Consider the following 21,826-nt stretch of genomic DNA (forward strand, 5'->3'; position numbering starts at 1 on the left):
TGCATTGTCAAAAGGTGAAATGTGCTTAGTTTTGTTGTAAAATCTAAAACTATTAATTAGCTAGGGACTAATGTAAAAAGTGGGTCAACTTCATGTGTGCAGAAATTATTGCCATATTACAGAATAATTGTACAAGATGTATTTTGCAAAGTTGTAGAACCAGCACTCGTATTGTCACCACATATTCCATTTAAATAATAATATTATTTCTGCATATTCCTATCAGTATTTTCCCAGTGGTATTAATTTTCTGATCTGATGTTGTTCGTTTCTTGTGCAATTTCTACACATCAAGAATTCTCACAGTATCATTAAAAAAAACAATGTAATCTGTACCCAATTGAGTTGTTTGAGAAGAAAATCATTTTTTACACCCAAAAATCACTGAAGCAATGAGTTCTGGCATTAAAGTCGCACATTAAATAACATTTTGAGTAGCCACGATAGTAAGTTAGGATGCAACTGTACTAATTTCACCTTTGGTATATTCAAATCTTGAATTGATGGAGGAACATGGCTCCAAATAAACACATCAATATTAGAACCTGTTAAATGACTATGAATCAAGTTTATAATCTGAGTTCAACTGAACTGTTAGAAAATTTTTAATTCTTTTGACAACATTGTAATTAGCTGTCAAATATGGAGTAAGCCTATGGTCTTTCTGCTATCCCAACCAAGACTCCACCACAACCACATGACCATGCCTAATGACATCACAGTAATAATCACTATGCAACTAGATATGACATCTCTTTGAATATTCTGCTTTCAGTACAGCCTTAACAGAGTGGAACAGTAAGAAAGAGTGACAGATATTTAAGTGTTAGGGAGATATTTAACAATGGCTTTTCCTCCCGCCATGACTTCCTCTTTGGAGATCACATGCACACAACTGAGATTAAATCCTGAAATCCTGGCAGCATCCCAGCAGGGGAGATAACGTGACTATTTGATTTGATTTTATTGGTCTCTGGTTATCCCATAGTATTTATGTTACTTGAACATTATCTTACAGTGTGTCCAGTCAGCATGGTTGAAAAAGGCTTACAAACATTGAGAGTTGTTGAAGGACTCACATTACTACAGATATGAAAGAACGAGAACCATACTATATATCAGTGAAGATGAAATAGAGTATACATCGGTTTGACTGTCCCTGATTGGTTGATAATGAAAGTAAGATTTTAGTAAAAAGTAAGATTTTAGTAAAAAGTATCGTTTGAAAGCTTGTCCTACTTGTAACTGAAAAAAGTGAGGGTCATTGTTTTATTAACATAACTTCCGTCCCTTTACAGACCTGAGTTTGGAAGACTCGTTACTGAAATCAGCAGCTGACTCTTTGGTGAAACAATGAAAGCACACATTTCAAATTTGTGTAGGTCCAGAAAATGGTGCAGCTGTTACGGTTTTCTTTTCACAAAAGCTGTCGTCATAGATGTGTCTATATTGATACAAATTTGATCATGAGCACTCAAAATTTTAAGTTATTGAATTTTAATATCATGGTGTTTGCACAGGTTTACAGTGGGAACTGAATTAATACGACGAGTCCTGAATTCTTGAGTTTTGTGCAGAAACATGGAATCCAAGCAGAATACATCCACACATGTTGAGGTTTTCAATCTTGGATTTAGTCTCCCTGTTGCATTACACATTGATATGCATATTCACAGACAATTAGTAAAAGTAAGTGACAAATTTAGATATATATCATAAACAAGACAAACAGTATGTGGGGGGGGACAAGATCATAAGAACAGGCTAGAATGGAGAAGTATAATAAAAACAATAATGAGTAGAAGTGTGCCTCTTTTTTTATGTGTGTAACATTATTTTCTCAGCTTCAGTAAGAAATTACATCAAAGGGAAAACAATAAAGGATGTACAGCTAACTAAACCAATGTGAATTTAGCTACTTAAAAGATGTATCAAATCGATTTTAACCTTCTGGTTATATCTGTTCTAGTCCTGTTCTGTCAATTCTGGTGATTATGTCCACTGAATCAGTATGGTTGGAGAAAAAAATTGACAAATGTGGCAGATTATGATACTTCTGCCTGTGAGATGTGAATAATTGTATTTCTTGGTTTGTTGATTCTGGTTGTTGCTCAATTCAAATGCATCATTGAAAAACAGTGATGCATTCTCACACTTTGTTACAAATATTTATTACAGATGCATATCTCCAGATATCGGTGAATACAGCTTGAATAAGTTATAACAGTTCTAGTTGGAATAATGGTCATTGTTAGAGAAACTTTAAGTGAACAAAAATGTAAACTTTTCAGCAGCGTGTGATGTAGGATTGCTTAAGACTTCTCCATCTCATAAGCTCACCATGAAAAATCCATTTGTACCAACTGATGATGATTTTTTGGTAACTGTCAAAAAGGCATAATTGATAATATTCAAAGGTCTAAAAAAATTACTAGTGTCAGAATTTATAAACTCATACAGCTGTGGCAAAGATGATGGACTAGTACCTTTGCTGCTGTTGCCACAGTTGATTAGTTGGTTGATTTAGTTTGGTTTGGTTTGTTTTTTAATTTTTTTAAAAACCATATATTAGGTGGAGGAAGAACCCCAAAAAGACCACCAACCCAAACTGGTTGATCTGTGACAAACTCACTCTGTGAGATGTGCAAGTGATGTAAAAGCAAGCACCTTAGTACACTTGGGCATATGGAGCCTCTGTTGATTTGACGTTTATCTCCAACAGCTGAAGTCATTTAGACATGAGATCTCTGGTTTCGGTAGATCATTATGGCCTTTACACCATTTTCAGATGAAGTGAATCTTTAAATGGCAGCCAGTTTTACTGCTGAAGAAAATCCAAGTACTTTTGAGGCACCAAACACCACTTATGTAGAACCACTGACCTTCCACAAGTAACTGACAACTTTCTAATTTACACATTGGAGGCAAGTAATTACATGACAAGCATCTTGTACCACTCAGCCATGGAAGCCCCTCAGATCCGTATCACAAGACAAGCATCTTATACCACTGCCATGAAAGCCCCTCAGGCCACAGGTATAAGTCTCAGAGGAAAGACTAGAAGTGGGAGATAGAACCTGTGACAACTGGATTGAAAGTGCAGAATGTAACTGCTAGGCCATCAGTGATGATGACGATGCTGTTGACAATACAGTTAACTGCAATGACATTTATTTTACGAGTACTCTGGGAAAAATGATTCCTTGACTTTCATCCATTTTTTAAAATCTAATTAAAGATTAAAAAAAGTATTTGACTTGCTATATTTCTTATGTTTTTTTAAAACTTTATATTAGTCTTGCAACAAGCATAAAAATAAGACATCGGTAACTGAAATATATGTTCTTACAAGAAATGATATAGTGTAGAAGTAGGCAGATGCATCACTTCTATAGGCATTAATAGGTTTTTTCCTGACAAATCATGTATAATAAGTTTAATAAAACATTTATTGAAAGAAATAATAACAAGGAATCATAGCATCTGGCCATACATTTTAAGCAATACAAGATTTAACTACAGTACATTTAAGTTTTTGAAATAATGATCTAGTTAGGGAGTAATCATTTTTTTATATTTAACAAGGGTAACTCAATTCAAATACAAATGTATCTAGTCTCCCTTAATCCTTACCTACTTTGTAACAAATCTCTATCCATAAATCTTACTACTTAACCTGTGAGGGAAAATGAAAAGTCGCTATTGAGTGGAGTATCAATTGAAGTGTTTTGTCTTTACCTTTAAGTGTTATATCTTATCATTACTCAGAACATATCAGGTGTAAAAGAAATATAAATTAATGAGCACAGGAATTTAAAACAAAAATATTTTATCAAGAAACGAGTCAAAATCAAGTTCTAATTGTTTTACATTTTTTATAAAGCTTTCAATAGAAATGACTGATCTAATTTATATAGGCAAAGAAGTCCACATCCTTGTTCAAAAATATTTAAAACTACATCTAAATTGTTAAGTATTCGGTTTTGGAAGTTTCAAATGGCCAATGAGGTTGACCATAAAACAAATGTGGCCATAATGTTTATCAAATAGTTCTCATATTCTGGCATAATGCAGTTTATACATTTGTAGACAGGTAGTGCCTTTTGACAGTTTATGCATTTGTAGACATATAGTCATTTTGACAGTTTATACATTTGTAGACAGGTAGTGACTTTTAACAGTTTGTACATTTGTAGACAGGTAGTGCCTTTTGACAGTTTATGCATATATAGACAACTATCACCTTTTAACAGTTTATACATTTGTAGACAAGTAGTGCCTTTTGACTGTTTATATGTTTGTAGACAAGTAGTACCTCTTGACAGTATATATATTTGTAGACAAGTAGTGACTTTTAACAGTTTATACATTTGTAGACAAGTAGTGCCTTTTGACAGTTTATACATCTGTCAACTAGTGCTTTTTGACAGTTTATACATTTGTCGACAAGTAGTGCCTTTTGACAGTTTATACATTTGTAGACAAGTAGTGCCTTCAGAGACCATTTACATTTGTTGACAAGCATTTCAAAATCTTACAGAGCTTCTACAACAATTACCACCTGAAACTGTTATACTAGGATCATTTGCAAATAAGTCAATGTTTGTGTGCTCTGTCCATATAGGAAGGTCATTTATGAAAAAAGAAAAAGTAATTGTTCTAAAGTTCACCCTTGGGTAGCACCATGCTTAATTTCCATTGAATCAACCAAATTACACCCATCAATCATAAACCAAAATAAATGGAATTAAATGCTTTTATAAATATACCTTATACAATGTCTTATCTAAATAGCCAGGTTAAACGTTGAGGAAAACCTGGGAAATTCTTTTTCTTTAGCAATTAAACCCTGTGCAAAGTATGAAAATGGAGAGCACCATTTAAGCAATCAGTTTCTGAAAGTTTTTATATAATGTAGGGAGAACAGAAATTGGCCTGTAATTTTCCTTGAATCAAACCCAGAAACATTTTTAGCTTTATTGGTCATAGATCATAAACGCTTTTAGGATTGTCTGTTGTTTTTAGTCCCTTTTCAAACATCAGTCCATCTATTAGCACAAGTTTGTTATTGCTACTTCTTCACTTGGAGAATTGCCGTTAAGCTTTACACAGACATTCATTCCATTGTCTAGATAGTCCTAAATAAAATATGGCCACCACAGCAGCCATCTTGAAAATCATATCTTATAAACAGAGACTTGGTGTGATGTCTAGTTGGTTCTAAATGAAAATACTTCCACTTAAACATGTATGGCTGCCACAGTGGCCATTTTGAAAATCTTGTTACACCTAATAGATGGTCATATCAACATGGAATTTTCACTAAAACCCTTTTATGCTGTCTACTTGATTCTAAATGAAAATGGTACTGATCTGACATTCAGCTTGGCCAGCATGACAACTACATGTATTATTCTAATCAAAAGCAGCATGCCTGAGAACAAAGAAAAATAGAAAACCATAGTGATCACTTTAGTAAACCCACAGGCTAGTAAGGAAACAAATTCATGATTCTGTATTAGAATAGAAACCCTATTATAAAATCTGTATTCATGGACGTTAAATTAGTAGGTATTATGTTGTTGTAGGGTTTAATGCCATTTTTCAGCACACAATAGGCTATATATGGTGGCCAGTATTAATGGTGGAGGAAGAACCTGGAAAAAACCCGGAAACAACCACCGACCCACGAGAAGCTACTGGCAAGCTTTCTCATACCAACACTGGCTGAATCCGAGACTAAAACCCACGCAGACAGAGGTGAGATGACAGTGATCTGTAATGGAAAGCGCTTTAGACCACTCGTCCACTTGGGGCTCCCAATTAGTAGGTATTAAGGGACTGATCAATGACATCTACAAATAATAAGCCACCATGAAAATTTGTGATTTCACAGTATCAGAGACATACATGGCTGACAGACAAACAAACAAAAGGACAAAAGATTGATTATAATGAATGATTGCAAATAAAAATATGCAGTAGATTATATGATCTATAAGAATTCAGTAGATTACCTCCAGCCAACTGTTATTTAAATCGCTTCTGTCCCCAACCCAATATTAAAATCACTTCTACTGCCTACTAACCCATAGCCAGAAATTATGTTACAAAAATATGCTTCTGTAGGGGGCAGTGTTTTTCAATGAAAATATCTGATGGTGGCTCATAATTTTTTTTTAATTGCTTCTGTTGTGGGTTGGTTGAATTTGAAAGTGCCTTCCCCCCGGGGGTAAATATTTTACTGGAACAGCCCTAATCAGGTCATTTTTATATGAAGTCATAATGATGCATACCAAATTTAATTTGCCCGATTCAAGAACTTTCGCTATGTTGTGGTAAGAAGGTGTTTTTGTCAACAATTTTAAGTTCTAAACTGTTTAATAATTTGTGTAAAATTGGAAAAGTGCTGTAATGGCCTGAAAATCTAATTTGGCCATCTACAATACATAAAACAAATGTCTTCCAAATTTCTTTTGTCTACCTTAAGTAGGCTTTGCTCAAAATGTGCTGAGATAAAAAAAAAGTAATGGTCTGAAAATCTAATAAGATCTATAAATGATTACAAATGTGCCTATCAAATTTTACTGTTCTGCATCAAGCAGGCTTTGTTCAATCAGGCAAGGAAGGTCTGGTCACACAAGTTCAATCTGTGGAAAAGAAGTTGACAATTGCTCTAATGGGTTGAAAATCTAATCGGATCATCTAATTATGGCCACAATAATGTATATCAAACTTCATGGCTCGTTGTTTAATAGTTTTGTTCCATCACGCTAAAATGGATTGGGGATGGACATATGTAATTATGAAGGTAAAGCAACAAAATATGCTACAGTTGGGGCATGAAGAATGTGAAACTTTTGACATGCTTTTGGACATGGATATAGCATTCTCTTTCATCAAGTCATACTAACCCTATGTTGAATCCTGGTTCTTTCACTCTGTAAGGCATAGAACTGGCGCAGACTGAGCCTCAGTTTTCCATTTAGCTGCTGCAACTGCTGCACCTTCTGTACAGCTGTCAGCTTACCAGTCAGAGAATGAGACAACTGCGAGGAATTTGCTGATTCATCCAGACCATCCTGTATACACAGTGATAACAAATACAATATAATCCATTGTCTTATCTTTGTAAATACATGTAATAGGAATCTAAAGTTCTATAAAAGAAAATCATGTCTTCTACACAGACCAAAAATGACATATAGTAAAACAACTTTTGCTTGAATTTGATTTGTAACATTTTTTCAATGTCCATTTTCAAAAACTATATTAGACCAATGTTAGTTGAAGAGTCAACAATTTCCTAATAATTTAAAGTAGAAAACCTCTTTGAGTTTATTGTAATCATGACTTTACAATGTATTCATTAATATCTTATAATAACAGGTTGCTCTGAATTAACGTTCAATTATGCCTTATACCATATGCTTTTTGATAAAGAATGGAATCTTTTTTCTATGCAAACGTCCATGTTTAGCTATAAACTTCTAAATAACTTCCACTATTTGGCTTAGAAGTTAGCCAGCATGTAATATATGAAAATGTGTGTGTGTGTGTGTGTGTCAGAGAGAGCATTATTTAGGTATTCCATCTTTAATTTAAATAGTACTATTTTGTATTAATTATCATTTTTTCTTTCACAAATGGTAACAAAAAGTCATCCTAGATACATGTAGGTTCACACATACCTTTTAAACTTATGCTTACTAATAACCTCGCACAACAGAAGATATCAACACAGTTTGTTTCCTTGCCACTGACATTAATTTCATACACAAACTGATTAGCTAAAAGCAAAATAGCAACTCTTCTGCTGGTTCGATTTCTTTGCCATTACAATGACAATAAACAATGTATTCAGGTTGAAGTGAACAGTTGTTATTTTATATTTTTATTATTGTGTTCAATCATCTTCTTGAATCATACTTTATAACCAACATGCTGTTCCAATGTTTGATTCCTGTGAAAGAAAAATCAATGCCAAAAAAAAAAGAACTTGTAAAACTAATCAAAACAGATAGTATCTGATTTTCATTTCAGTGCATCATTTGTTGCTAGGAGACTGTTGCAGAATTCAGTACATTTCAACCTGCACATCTCTAAATTAGTTGGCAGTATCATGGTTGTGTATTAATAAACCCTGCATAACATATGACTAGTTTCACAGAGGCATGATAATATAAGTGCCAAATAGTCAGAGCCCATTTGACATCAGTACTGACACTGGTAGCATTGTTACTCAATACATCTTTAATGATCTGATTGTCATGATCAGTACACTGAATCATAGCATACATTTATCATTTGGTAAGTGTATCTATGTCAAAATTGTTCATTTTATTACTCCATGATATGGCATTTTTCAGCTGCCCATGTGATTCCAAATCCACGATCCTCAAGAATTCAAAGAATTTTGCAAGCAGTTAGACTTTGTCTATAAAACTTGACAATATCCAGTTTAGCTTGATAATTAATCTTTGACTGTGTCATGTTTACTTTATCAGAAACTAGTGTTATATTATTTCTCTCTATAGATCTACTAATAGTTATTGTTTCTTATAAGTAGAAGATTCCACCAGATGTAGAAACCGGTAAAGGAAGTGAGTGAAAAAGAGAGGAATTTTATGTGCACATATAGCCATTAACACGCACACAATATCTTTGAGATTAATATTCTTTTTTGAAGTGACTGTGTCCAAAGATCTGTTATTTAGTCCACAAAACATCATCTTTTCTTCACAACATAAAAATTCAATATGAGAATGAACCTAACTTCATCACTGTCTCTGTATTGTCAGAACAGTACATGATCAGTTAGCTTTTAGGATCAGGCATGTGGCCAATTATAATTTTAATTGTAACTGATTGTAATCAATTACAGTGTGAGCTGTAAATGTAATTGTAATCATTAATTTCAGAAACTGTAAAGTTATAATCATAACTGTACTTAATTGGCAGTGTAATCACATAGTGTAATCATGATTACAACCAAAATATCACTAATTATATTCTTAATAATTGTAAGATTAATAAAAGTTTCCATAAACAAAAGACCATGAATGTTGACAATTACAATAAGGAATAGGCAATTTTAGGTGGCCAATATACAAGCTAATATTTCTAAAATTATACTGTGTTTTATAAGTTTAGGTGACCATTCATTAATTCAGAAATTCATGTTCAATTAGCAACTTGATCATCAGGTATAAGTTAAAAGTTAAGTAGACTTCTAATAAATGTAACAGTAACAACTAAAACTGTTGATGTGAATCTGAGGTAAAGTGCTAAGTAGTGCTCATTTGGCATGCTAATTTGTATTTAATAATTGTCAGTAGACATTTACATACATTTAAAATTGTTTGTTTTTCAGTTATACAAAGTATGAAATCTGCCCAAACAAGAAAAGGATAAATAAATAAGAAGCTATCACAATCATAATCATCCCTCTGTAATCATAATCTTAATCATGGTTTCCAAATAAAGTGTAATGTAATTGTAATTATCAGGGCCAAATAACCTGTAATCAAAATCATAATTGTAATTGACCACCTGTAATTGACTCCATGCCTGTTGAGGAAAAGTTCTGTTTGCATACATTCATGCAGCAACGACAAGAACTATACTATCTCAAATGTTACTTCCCTCTCTATATAAAAACTATTATGTTAATGAGAATTCATGCATTGGGTAAGCATCAGAACTTGTGAAATTCTGTTTCACTTCAGTCAGCTATTAACGTGATTTCGTTGTAAAAAGTTCTGATGTTTATCTTTCATTCTTTTTCTTTTCACTGCTGGGATTGTAATACCAATCACTTTCATATGATAATTAACAAAGTTTTTTGTGTAAACTGCAACAAATATAAGGCAATAAATGCATCTGCACATTCTGATGATATAGTATTGAAAAAAGGAATCATAAGATTCATTGTGCAAAATGTAGTATTAATATAGCAACCCCAGATAACAATTTACCTGGAAATCTGATGAAACTGTTGACCAACTGTAGAATTTTCATTGCAACATCAATACATGTCATCTGATTGCAACACATTTTATATATTGTAAAAGCTAAAAAAATTAGCTATAATGGGCATGTTTTCTTTTTATATTTGACACTATATTAATGGAATTATTACTTTATAATCACAGAAAGTAACAGATTTCATGCGTCATTGGTAATAAGTGCTGATCATGCCATGGTCACGTGACACCTCTCTTCTTTGTTACAAAATGTGGGTCATTAAAACTTCATGAATATTCATGAAATTTTCATTCCAATTAGAGGAGATGTAAACAATTCGGTCAGTGGTTGTAACAAGCTCCTATGATATTCCTACACAAAGAAATAATCCCTCAAACTTTACACACATTTGACCAAAAGTTTGGCAATTTAAATAAATGCATCACAGATCATCTAAATCGACATATTCCAAGCTTTATTTTGCTACCAAATTTATCTATTGGAAACATTTATAAACAAACTGCAACAAGAATTGAATTTGTAAAACATTTTTGAATCTCCTCATGCTGACACTGTCTGCCATACTGAATTTTCTAACAGCTGATAATGATGTTAACCTTTCCACAAGTGATGTTCCAAAACTAAACTTAATATTAATTTCGTACAAATTGGTGTACAAGAAGAACATGCTAAAATGATTTTTTTTTTAAAAATAGTTTTTATCGTATTAACGCTTGTTCTATGGTTAGACAGTATACAGTTGCAAAATGAACATGCAAAAAGTAGATTTTTGTCCACTATAAATAGACTCAAGTTGTCAATGCTGTAAATATCCGAACTGACAAAAAGTCATCGGTTTTAAAATATGTTCAACCTTATATTCAATATGTTATTGCATTTGTTTAAATTTTGTAATGAGACAATGAAATAATGATTAAAAAATCGCATCACTATCAGTTTTGGTAGGACACTTTTTTGTAAAATACTTTGATGGATGTAGCAAAGTAACTACATGCACACTTAAAGTGGGTTCTTAAATTCCCAGTGCACTGAATAACATTTGATAGGATCAATAATGTTTTCAAAATACAAAACAAACAGATATATGATATTGAAACGTTAGTTCTAAGTGAAAGATTGCAGCATTTTCTGGTCCATTTTGCAAGGAACTAAATATAACATCACAGGATTTAGAAGATGAAACCAACTTGAATCCTATTCATGAAATTAGGTCTTGCAACATTGTTTCAATGACAATTATGAATAAACATTGCATTTTTTTTGTTTTCAAAGTTGTTTTACATACATATGAACTATTGCTAATGTGATACATTTTGTAATAAGTTAAATGTCATAAAAGTTGTGAAGTGTTTATATGCTTTTCATTTATTAATGAAGTACTGAAATCAGACAACAGATTTAATGAGAGCAATGAATTCAGCAGGAAAAATGCTATCAGGATATCAACAAAAAGAAAGTTATAACGTTTTTTTTATGGAAAGAACATTTTACTTTGATTCCATGACTGCCACATAATCTGAATACATTTATATAAGACACAATTCTAGAAATTTGAAAATATTTTGGAACTTAAAAGTTGCATAACTTTTTATCGAATAGAGATATTTAAAAAAAAATTAAACTGTTTTGGAATGCTGTTAAACAAGTCTATATGAAGAAATCAAGTGTTTGCAGTTATTTCAATATCAGAAAAATGACTGGGGCTACTAAATCTAAATACTGATTTACATTATGTCTATTACATTATTTTTATTACAACTAATAAATATGTATAATCAGCCAAATTATCATGTTTTATTCAGTATCAGAATGTAAGCAAATTTCTGACAAAGACATAATCATGTAGATAAATTGGTGCATATCTCTCTTGCTCTATCTCTCCATGAATATCTTTAGAGTATGCTTGCTGGGGTCATACATAGTAAACTGTGCCCACTTTATCAAGACCATATCCACTCCATGACGGGCATTCCCTACAACTCTAGGAGCAAGCGTGGTGTGCATAGCTATTCTCTGTGATCCACTGTGGTGACTCTGTCAGGGCACACAGAGAGATGGTGGTGGGTTTTTTCTTAATCCTCTCCCCCCCCCCCCATCTCTCTTTATCCCCACTGCAATTTGTGGGGTTTTGAAAAACTGTGAGCTGTGCTGTACTGTCAATGACCTATATATCAAGTAGTATTCTGACTGTCTGTATGGTGAATAGCTTGTGTACTAATGAAAATTATCACCCTTCCTAACTAATTTTCCAGACAATTAATATATATATTGTCAGTGTACTGATTCAGCTAGCAAGTTCAATGCTGGTCAGAAATGGTCTCAGTAAACTTGAATGCATCATATCCTTGCTTGCCAATAAATAACACTTTCAGGATAATGTTTAACAATATGAATTCTAGCTTAATTTCTGGTGCTTACTGTTTGCAAAACTAGACAGGTCTGTTCACTGAGTACTGGTGATAAGTGTGTACTGGCTCTAACTGATGTAATTACCATACTATAATTTCCATAAACTCTTGGCAAGCTCATAAACTGTGGAAGATACAATTTTGCTTACTCTGTTTGAGATGTAATTACCATACTATAATTTCCATAAACTCTTGGCAAGCTCATAAACTGTGGAAGATATAGTTTTGCTTACTCAGTGTGAGATGTAATTACCATACTATAATTTCCATAAACTCTTGGCAAGCTTATAAACTGTGGAAGATATAATTTTGCTTATTCCGTTTGAGCAAATGATTAGGAAAATAAATTGATTAAAAATCAGCAAGTCTCAATTATTGATATTTAGCATCATAACGCATATTATAACGATGTAGTACACACTCTGCTGACTAAAGCCAGTTCTAATATCTAAATTATTTTATAATGTTAAAGATCACCAAAATGATCTACATCTCTTCAAATCTAATAATTAATATTTTCCCTCAAAACTTCTTGAATAAGAATTCAACAAAGCAACTCTAAATATAGCAATGATAGCCCTAAAAAAGCCAAACCACTTTGAGTGTTTCAAGAATTAATTATGGAACTTCATTACCTGTATTTCTAATGAAATGAAAGGCAAAAATACCAAACTAACTATTCAAAATGAGGTTACCAGAGAAAACCTGTTAGTATAATAAATGTGAGACATTAAGAACAAGAAAACTCTGCAGATTGAAGTTTTTGATTGCTTTATCACAAATAAATGTCAACCAAATTTCCTTTACTGGAAATTAAAACAACAAAGATATTAACCTACAAACATGCTTTAAACTTGATATCATTAAATTTATTTGCTGTACTAACAATGCATATTCTCCGCATCAAGTCTTTGGGTACATCACAATGAGTAATCACTATTTGTAGAGTGTGACAGCTATTTTCATTGCCTTAAACTGACAACACCATCCATTTTTACCTTATTATGTTTGTTAATTCATTATTTAAATATGCTGCTTACTTGTTACAAATCTTATCTAAAGCATAAATTTAATAAATAGGTTTTAACACATTAACCCCTAGCGACGAGTTAACGTGGCAGGAAGTAGTAGCCTACTGCCGAGCTCTTTAGCATCATGGTCATGCATGATACACTAAAGTGGGTGGTATTATAGAAAGGTAGACAGATGTAGCTCTACAATGATACCAAATAATCTGGAATATCTAGTTCCACTACAAGATACAGAGGGAAAATCTCATTTTTTGGACCCAATTTTTTTCTACCCAAAATTAGCCTGCAGTTGGAATCCGATTTTGTGTCCTGATTTTAGACTTTTTGGTCTCAGATCTAAGGCAAACCGGTACGAACTGCAAACAGACAGATGAACCTTTGCAAAAAGTAGGACAAGAAGGGCATTTGAAATAAAGAGTGGTCTTGATACAAAAGTAATGGCTCCGTTAAGCAAAAAAAAAAAAACAACAAAAAAACAAAGGAACTCCAACTTTTACCCTTCTGCTCATGTGTGAGCCAAATAGCCAATGAAAAACAATGTTTCTAACACAACTAGGCAGTATGTTATTGAAAGATCACCTGGGATTTGGTGTTTTCGGATCTATTCAGAAATAGCTTTCAAAATGCATTTCCTACTCGAATTTCAGGCGAAAACGACAAAAACCTCCAGGGGTTAATGTGTTAAAGGAAAACTAAAAAATTCAGGATCAGTACAAAAAGCACTTTTATGAAACATCATCTAGTGAGAAAAATGATTGCAAATATTGCTTGATGTAAAACAGACTGTAGATTTCAACATGTGTGTATGCCTGTAGGAACATGTAGTCAATAGCAGGGTGCAGCTTGGCAATTTTCTGATGTATACACTGTTGTGCAGGTGGGAGTGAGGGGAATATCCAATAAATTTAAAACATGGTATTTTTTTTCTGTTCTATGTTACATATGTGTGTATATGTATATGCCTAGCTAAGCCAGTAGTAAATATAGCAAACAATGATATAACAAAATATTACTTAAATATAATGTATTTAAATACATTAATTTTTTTAAACAGCATATGAAAAAGATGCACTTGCTTACCCTTTGGAAGTCATATATATCATCATCAATAGGAGATGAACATTTCTCCATAAACTTTTCGATGATGTTTTTTGTACAGAGAAGCCAGGCCAGCGCCAGAAGGAGTTCACGACTCCCCGTCAACATGTCATTTGGCAGCAATGAGAAACAACGAGACAGGAACCCATAGTTCTGCATCTTCTGTTTCACATATATTGCCATCTCCTCTGCAAAATTGTATGGTAATTATAAACTTGTATGGTAATTATAAAATTGTATGGTAATTATAAAACAAGACAAAACTTACTCAAATCTCAAGTGTGAAAGTTAAATAATCTGGCAATGTATGATGTTTTTCTGTACTTTAAAATCTACCCAAGAAGGTGCATTAGTAAGATGAATTTCGAAGTGGTTATACTTATTTTCTTGCATGTACCCAATGAAAACAAGAATTCACCAAAGTGATTGACACTCCATTACAACTAGCTGAAAAGAATATCTTAATTTACACCACAGAGTGTTGAAACTAACTGTGATAGTCTTTAACAGGAGTTTTGAATTAGCTGCTGGGGTGCACATACTGGATGTCAAATCGGCATCATTTTCATTTAGACCCAACAAGCTATTATAGGAAGTCTTCTGGTACAAACCTTATGCTGATATAACTTTCTGTTTTGGAGCAGTAACATAACATTTTCAAAATGGCTGCTATAATGGCCCTACTGGATATCAGACTGGCGCCATTTTCATTAGGACCAACTAGACATCATAAGAAGCCATTGGTGAAAGCAGAATCCTGATATGACAGCCATGTAGTAGAAGTAGCAAAAAGATTTCCAAGATGGCCACTGGAAGTCTGATTGGCAACAGTTTCATTTACGACCAATCAGACATTATAAGTTATTCAGTGAAAATCCCATGCTGATATGACATTCAGTCACAAGAAGATTTTAAGATGGTGACTGTGATCGTCATACTGGATGTCTGAACAGCACCATTTTCATTTAGGACGAACTACCCATCATAACTAGTAATTCAGTAATAAACCCATTCTGATATGGCCATCCTTCAGAAGGAATAGCAATAACAAGATTTTCTTGATAGCCATTCTGGTGACCATTTTAGATGTGCCAGCAGCACCATTTTTAGTCAGGACCAACCAAACATCATAAGAAGGCTTCTGCTGAGAACCCCATGACCATATTACTTTCATTCTGAAGGAATAGTAATAAAGAGTTTCAAAATGCCTGCTAAGGCAGCCACAGAGGATAACAGATCAGCACGATTTTCATTTAGGATAAACCAGACACATTAAGAAATCTCTGTTAATATTACCATCCATTCAGATGGGGTAGAAATAAGATTTCCAAAATGGCTACCGTGATGGCCATATTGGATATAATAGTGGAACCATGTTCATTTAGGACCAACTAGATGTCGTAAGAATTCTGGTGAAAAGCTCATGTTCATATGACTTTCCACAAAGGAGTAGTGCTAACAAATGTTACTGCTGCTCCTCCTGAACAAAAGTCACAAACACTGGGGTTTAAATTTTCAAGATGGATGCCATAGTGGCCATATTAAATGTAGAATCAGCACCATTTTCATTTAGAACATTATCAGGAATTTAGGAAAATATAAGCAAATGAAGAATTTCAACCATAACCTTGTAAAACTGCTGATGCTGCCACTGCCATCAGAAAAGTGATTGCTATGTCTCACTTGCCATGAACATGAGCTTGTCAAATATTTCTTAAATACCAGTGTTAAAAACAAACATCAAATTTCATTTCATATATTTACAAAGCTTGTGTACTGAAAACTTATGTAACATTTCCCATCAAACTTGTGAATGAACATATATATATTGTTCCATATTAGCTGACATTTTTTTCATTCTTTTTTCAAATGTACTGTCATAATTTCAAGAGATACGGCAATATTTTTCCTTGCACCATTCTAACATTAATGACATCACTGATAAACAGACACTGATTAATCAATCCATAAACTGATCCATGCATTTATGTGCACACAGACGCATACAATTACTGAAAGCTATCACCTGTATAAAGGTAAGAAAAGATCACATAGAGCTTAATCCTTCATACCTGTGGTCAGCTGTGAGAAGGCACGAATAACAACATCATCAATTGTACCATTTTCAAGGAAGTAGATCAGTTCAAACAACAACCTCCAGAGAGGAACAACCTGAAAATTATCAAAGGTTGTAATGTTTTGCATTTATGGATGTAAATAATGACTAAAGCTATGAAGCAATGATCTTTTATATAAAGAAATAATAAATAAAAACAAGGCTACAGACCAAGCATAGACCATTTTATCATTTTTTGTCAGAGGCATCTTTGTCTAAGGTACTTAAGTAATTTTAAATAATTCTATCTTGTTATGTACTTCCTCACTACTTTTGTATGGAAAGCGTAGATCAGTTCAAACAACAACCTCCAGAGAGGAACAACCTGAAAATTATCAAAGGTTGTAATGTTTTGCATTTATGGATGTAAATAATGACTAAAGCTATGAAGCAATGATCTTTTATATAAAGAAATAATAAATAAACACAAGGCTACAGACCAAGCATAGACCATTTTATCATTTTTTGTCAGAGGCATCTTTGTCTAAGGTACTTAAGTAATTTTAAATAATTCTATCTTGTTATGTACTTCCTCACTACTTTTGTATGGAAAGCTTATATCTTTAGTTTATGTTAAAGGATTACCTGCAATTTGCATAAATGTATGATCTGGGGAAAAAGTGCTTTTCTGGCATGGGACATGATAGTCTTTTACAGTTGCTGTGCTAATACCTTGCTTTACAAAAACTGCTAATTTCCTGCATTTCTTGGACTAACATTTCTTTATGTTAATGCCATCACAATGTTCAGCTGGATTTGCTTTCACTGCTCATTTTTAAACAGTTTGTCTATAAAACTGTCCAAGTTATCCTGTGGAACAGGCTTCTTGATATTAAAACTTGGTGTCAAAACAGGCCACAGGGCTGGAACTGGTCATGGTGCTGGCTCATCACAAGTAGCAAGCCCAATTGCAGAGGTCTCAGTGGTAATTGCACAACTCTTTAGTGTAAGTTCCTGTACTGCTTTATCCATGCTCTACCAAACTTTACTTTATTTGTAAAGAATGCCTAAAAAGAAATTCAATTCCCATTAGCTCTATTGTCACTCAAATTGCTTCCCTAAATATCTATTTTCTGTAGAGCTTTAGTATTAAGAAATATTTAAACTGAAATTTCATTCCTTTTAGTTTCATCAGCAGTCATTCAAACTACTTCCTCATACATCTCTATTGTCTCACCATGCACTGCTAGAGTATTACCTACATGTAAAGTAGGTTGAGGCCTGTTAGTGCACTCAATGCCATAAAACCAATATGCAATAGGAATCATAATGCCTTTATGTATTACAATGAATAAATAGACACATTATAATATCTCCTTGCTTCAGTTGTTGTTGTTGTAGGTTTAATGACGGTTTTAAGCATATTATAAGCTATACATGACAGCCAGCATAAATGGGGGAGGATGAACCTGACAAAACACGACCCTGGGAAAGCTACTGACATGCTTGCTCACATATCCACATTGGCTAAACCCAAGACTCGAATCCACATGGACTGAGATGAGATGTCAGTGATCTGTAAAGGTGAGCACCCTAGATGTACTCTGCAACCTGGATCCCCTAATATCTGCTTGTAGTTGTTCCTCAGTTTCAGTCTGAGGTGGGGTGGGGGGACTAGTCTGACCTAACAAGGAAGTGTTTTCCATTTTTATTAGTGATTATGGAGGACTGACTCCTGGTACCTTATAGGCTGACCACTACCCTACCCAACCATCCAGGCTCTTCACTCCAGTTTCTTCCCAGGCTCACAGGAGTTAATGCAAAACACTGGCCCCTTTTACATCTACCTGTGAGTGAGATTAACCATTAAGACACAATGAAGACAAATTATGCAAAGGATTTTATTTTTCTGAAAGTGTACATGTTTTATGTGAAAAACAACTAAGGAATGAACATGAAAGCATAATGCATATTACCCTATGTTAAAAAAAAAATATCAAAATTGTTAAGTGGGTATTTATCAGTTCACTTGAAAATAGAATAAATCTGCACTATGGAGTATTAAGGTTATCTCAAACAGGAATGAAGCTTTGTATTTACATGCTCGTTGAAAAGCTAATTCCAACAAAAGTCATAAGGTCATTAATGAAGTTTCATCATCATCATCATCATCATTGGCGACTCGGTCTCGAAAGACCATGCGAATAGCGCCCTTGGGGTGTTGCCTGTCTCTGTTGGCAACGTCTGCTGTGGCTATGCAGGCCTATACGTGAGTGACAGTCCCTACTGCAGTTGGTGCAGACATACTGGGAAGTCTGCATTACTGTGGTTGCTGTTGCGTTCTTCTTTCTCTTACGTTTCTCTGCCACCAACTGGCCTCTCCTCGCATCAGCAACTGATATGCCATTGTTTACCACCAGTCTCCAGGTGCCTCGGTCCTCAGCCAGCTCTTCCCAGCCATCGGGTGAAATGTTGCATGCCTTCATGTCCCTCTTGCACACATCTTTGAAATGGAGTGAGGGGCGTCCGACTCTTCTCATGCCAGTGGCCAGCTGTCCATATAAGATGTCCTTTGGCAGCCTTCCATCCTCCATGCGTCGGACGTGACCCAGCCATCGAAGGCGGTGTTTAATTAGCAGGGAGTACATGCTGGGGGTACTTGCACGCTGCAGGATCTCGCTGTGTGGAACACGGTCTTGCCAGCTGATTTTCAGGATGCGTTTTAGGCACCGTATATGGAAGGAGTTGAGCCGGCGTTCTTGCCTCATGTAGGTACTCCACGTCTCACTTCCATATAGAAGGGTGCTGAGAACGCAGGCCTGGTAGACTCGGACCTTGGTGTGCTCTGTCAGCGCGTTGTTTTCCCAAACCCTCTTTGTTAATCGAGCCATGATGGTGTTTGCCTTTCCAAGCCTTCTGTCCAGCTCCATATCAATCGAGAGAGTGTTGCTGATGGTTGACCCTAGGTAGGTAAAGTTGTTGACTGCTTCCAGGGTGACACCGTTGATTTTGATTGAAGGGGCAATGGTGGTATCTTGCACGCTGACATTTGTTTTTTCCAAGCTGATTGTGAGACCAAAGTGCGTGCAGGCAACAGCAAAACGGTCTCCCAGTCTCTGGAGGGCTTCCTCGGTGTGGGCCACAAGAGCTGCGTCATCTGCAAAAAGCATCTCCCTGATGAGCACAGCTCTCACTTTGGTCTTTGAGCGCAGTCGTGCCAGGTTGAACAGGCTCCCATCAGACCTGGTGTGTAGATATATGCCATCCGTGGACGTGTCGAAGGCGTAGGACAGGAGCAGGGAGAAGAAGATCCCAAAAAGTGTTGGTGCCAGCACGCAGCCCTGCTTCACACCACTGTTAATTGGGAAGGAAGTTGAGGATGATCCATCATACAGGACTGTTCCCTTCATATCTGCATGGAAAGAGATTATCATGCTGAGGAGTTTTGGGGGGCAACCGATCTTACTCAGAAGTTCAAAAAGGCCCTTCCTGCTGACCAAGTCAAAGGCCTTGGTGAGGTCGATGAACATCATGTAGAGTGGTTGACCTTGCTCTCTGCTCTTCTCTTGGAGTTGTCGTAGGGAGAAGATCATGTCTGTCGTCGACCTGCCTGCTCTGAAGCCGCACTGTGATTCCGGGTACACACGGTCTGCCAGCAACTGCAGCCTGTTGAGTATGATGCGGGCGTACACTTTACCAACAATACTCAAGAGCGAGATCCCTCTGTAATTATTACAGTCACTGCGGTCGCCCTTGTTTTTGTAAAGGGTCACAATTGTGGCATCACGCATGTCTTGGGGGACTACTCCTTCCTCCCAGCAGCGGCAAAGTAGCTTGTGCAGTGGTTTAATCAATGCTGGTTTTCCACGTTTGATAGCTTCAGGCGGGATGCTGTCACTACCTGGTGCTTTGTCGTTTGGAAGGCAGTCGATTGCTTTGCTGAGCTCCTCTAAGGTTGGCACTTTGTTGAGCTCTTCCATGGTGGGCAGATTCTTTATGCTGCTGAGGGCTGCATCAGTGACTGACGTTTCTCTGGAGTATAGTTCTGAGTAGTGCTCCACCCATCTGGCCATCTGTTGCCCACGGTCTGTGATCTTCTCTCCCGTCAGGGATTTCAGGGGAGCGACCCCTTTCACTGTAGGGCCTAGAGCCTTCTTGATGCCACTGTACATGCCTTGGATGTGTCCGGACTCGGCACTGCGCTGGATCCCTTCACACAGTTGTTGCCAGTACTCGTTCGCACACTGTCTAGCAATGCGTTGGGTGTTACTTCGGGCACTTCTGAGAGCAGCAAGCGTCCGTTCATTAGGGCATTTTTTGTAAGCTATGAAGGCTTTTCGTTTCTCCTCGATTTGTGGTTCCATCCTTGATAGGTGTGCATTGAACCAGTCCTGGCTGGGTCGTTCCTTCTTGCCAAACGTTGACATAGCTGTACTGTAGATGGCACCCTTCATGGCGTTCCACTTGGCTGTAGCGTCATACTCAGGCAGGTCCTGGAGAGCCTTGTTCAGGGCAGACACATACTCCTCCACCTTGGCAGGGACTGACATCTGTGCAGTGTTTATGCGAGGACATCCTTTTGGTTTTGTGCGGTGTAGCACGTGTGGCTGTAGTCGCACTCTGCTGCTCACAAGGGCATGGTCGGAGTCACAGTCTGCACTGTGGTAGGTTCTGGCGGAGAGGACGCTGTTAAGGGCAGAGTGCCTGGTGATGACCAAGTCGAGTTGGTGCCAGTGATGAGATCTGGGGTGTTTCCATGACACTTTGTGTTGTGGCTTACACTTGAAGAAGGTGTTTGTGATGCACAGGCCATGGTAGGTGCATAGCTCCAGCAGTCTCTGGCCGTTTTCGTTGGTCTTTCCAGTGCCATGATATTCGAGGCAGGTAGGCCAGGACTCATGGTCCGCACCTACTCTGGCATTAAAGTCGCCGAGGAGGAATAGTGGTTCATTTTTGGGGCATCCTTTGATTTGTTCGTCCAGCTGCCCATAGAACTGATCCTTCACGTCTTCTGATGACGTGAGGGTTGGGGCGTAGACACTGATGATGTTGACAGGACCTGAAGTAGTGGTGAGGCGGATGGACAAGAGACGCTCAGTGCCCCCTGTTGGAGGTTCAACCGAGGCCAGGAGATTGTTTTTGATGGCAAAGCCCACTCCGTGCTGACGGGGCTCCTCAGGTTCTCGACCCTTCCAGAAGAAGGTGTAGTTTTCCTCTCTGAGGGAGCCACTAGAGGCGAGCCTGGT

At 36.1% G+C, this 21,826-nt stretch overlaps 1 protein-coding gene across 1 annotated transcript in view; it reads right to left on the reverse strand.

Annotated features, from left to right (window-relative positions):
• LOC149804846 (tubulin epsilon and delta complex protein 1-like) overlaps nt 1–21,826 on the reverse strand; it is a 47,463-nt gene that overhangs the window by 21,264 nt on the left and 4,373 nt on the right. Inside the window, exons 2-4 of the mRNA XM_089945223.1 lie at nt 16,597–16,696; nt 14,507–14,712; nt 6,915–7,082 (exon numbers count right to left, since the gene is read on the reverse strand). Coding sequence (XP_089801349.1) covers nt 6,915–7,082; nt 14,507–14,712; nt 16,597–16,696 — 474 coding nt within the window. The remainder of the gene's footprint in view (nt 1–6,914; nt 7,083–14,506; nt 14,713–16,596; nt 16,697–21,826) is intronic.

The sequence above is a fragment of the Sinohyriopsis cumingii genome, chromosome 2 (assembly GCF_028554795.1).
Source record: "Sinohyriopsis cumingii isolate HCF-2022 chromosome 2, ASM2855479v2, whole genome shotgun sequence".
Lineage (NCBI taxonomy): Eukaryota > Metazoa > Mollusca > Bivalvia > Unionida > Unionidae > Sinohyriopsis > Sinohyriopsis cumingii.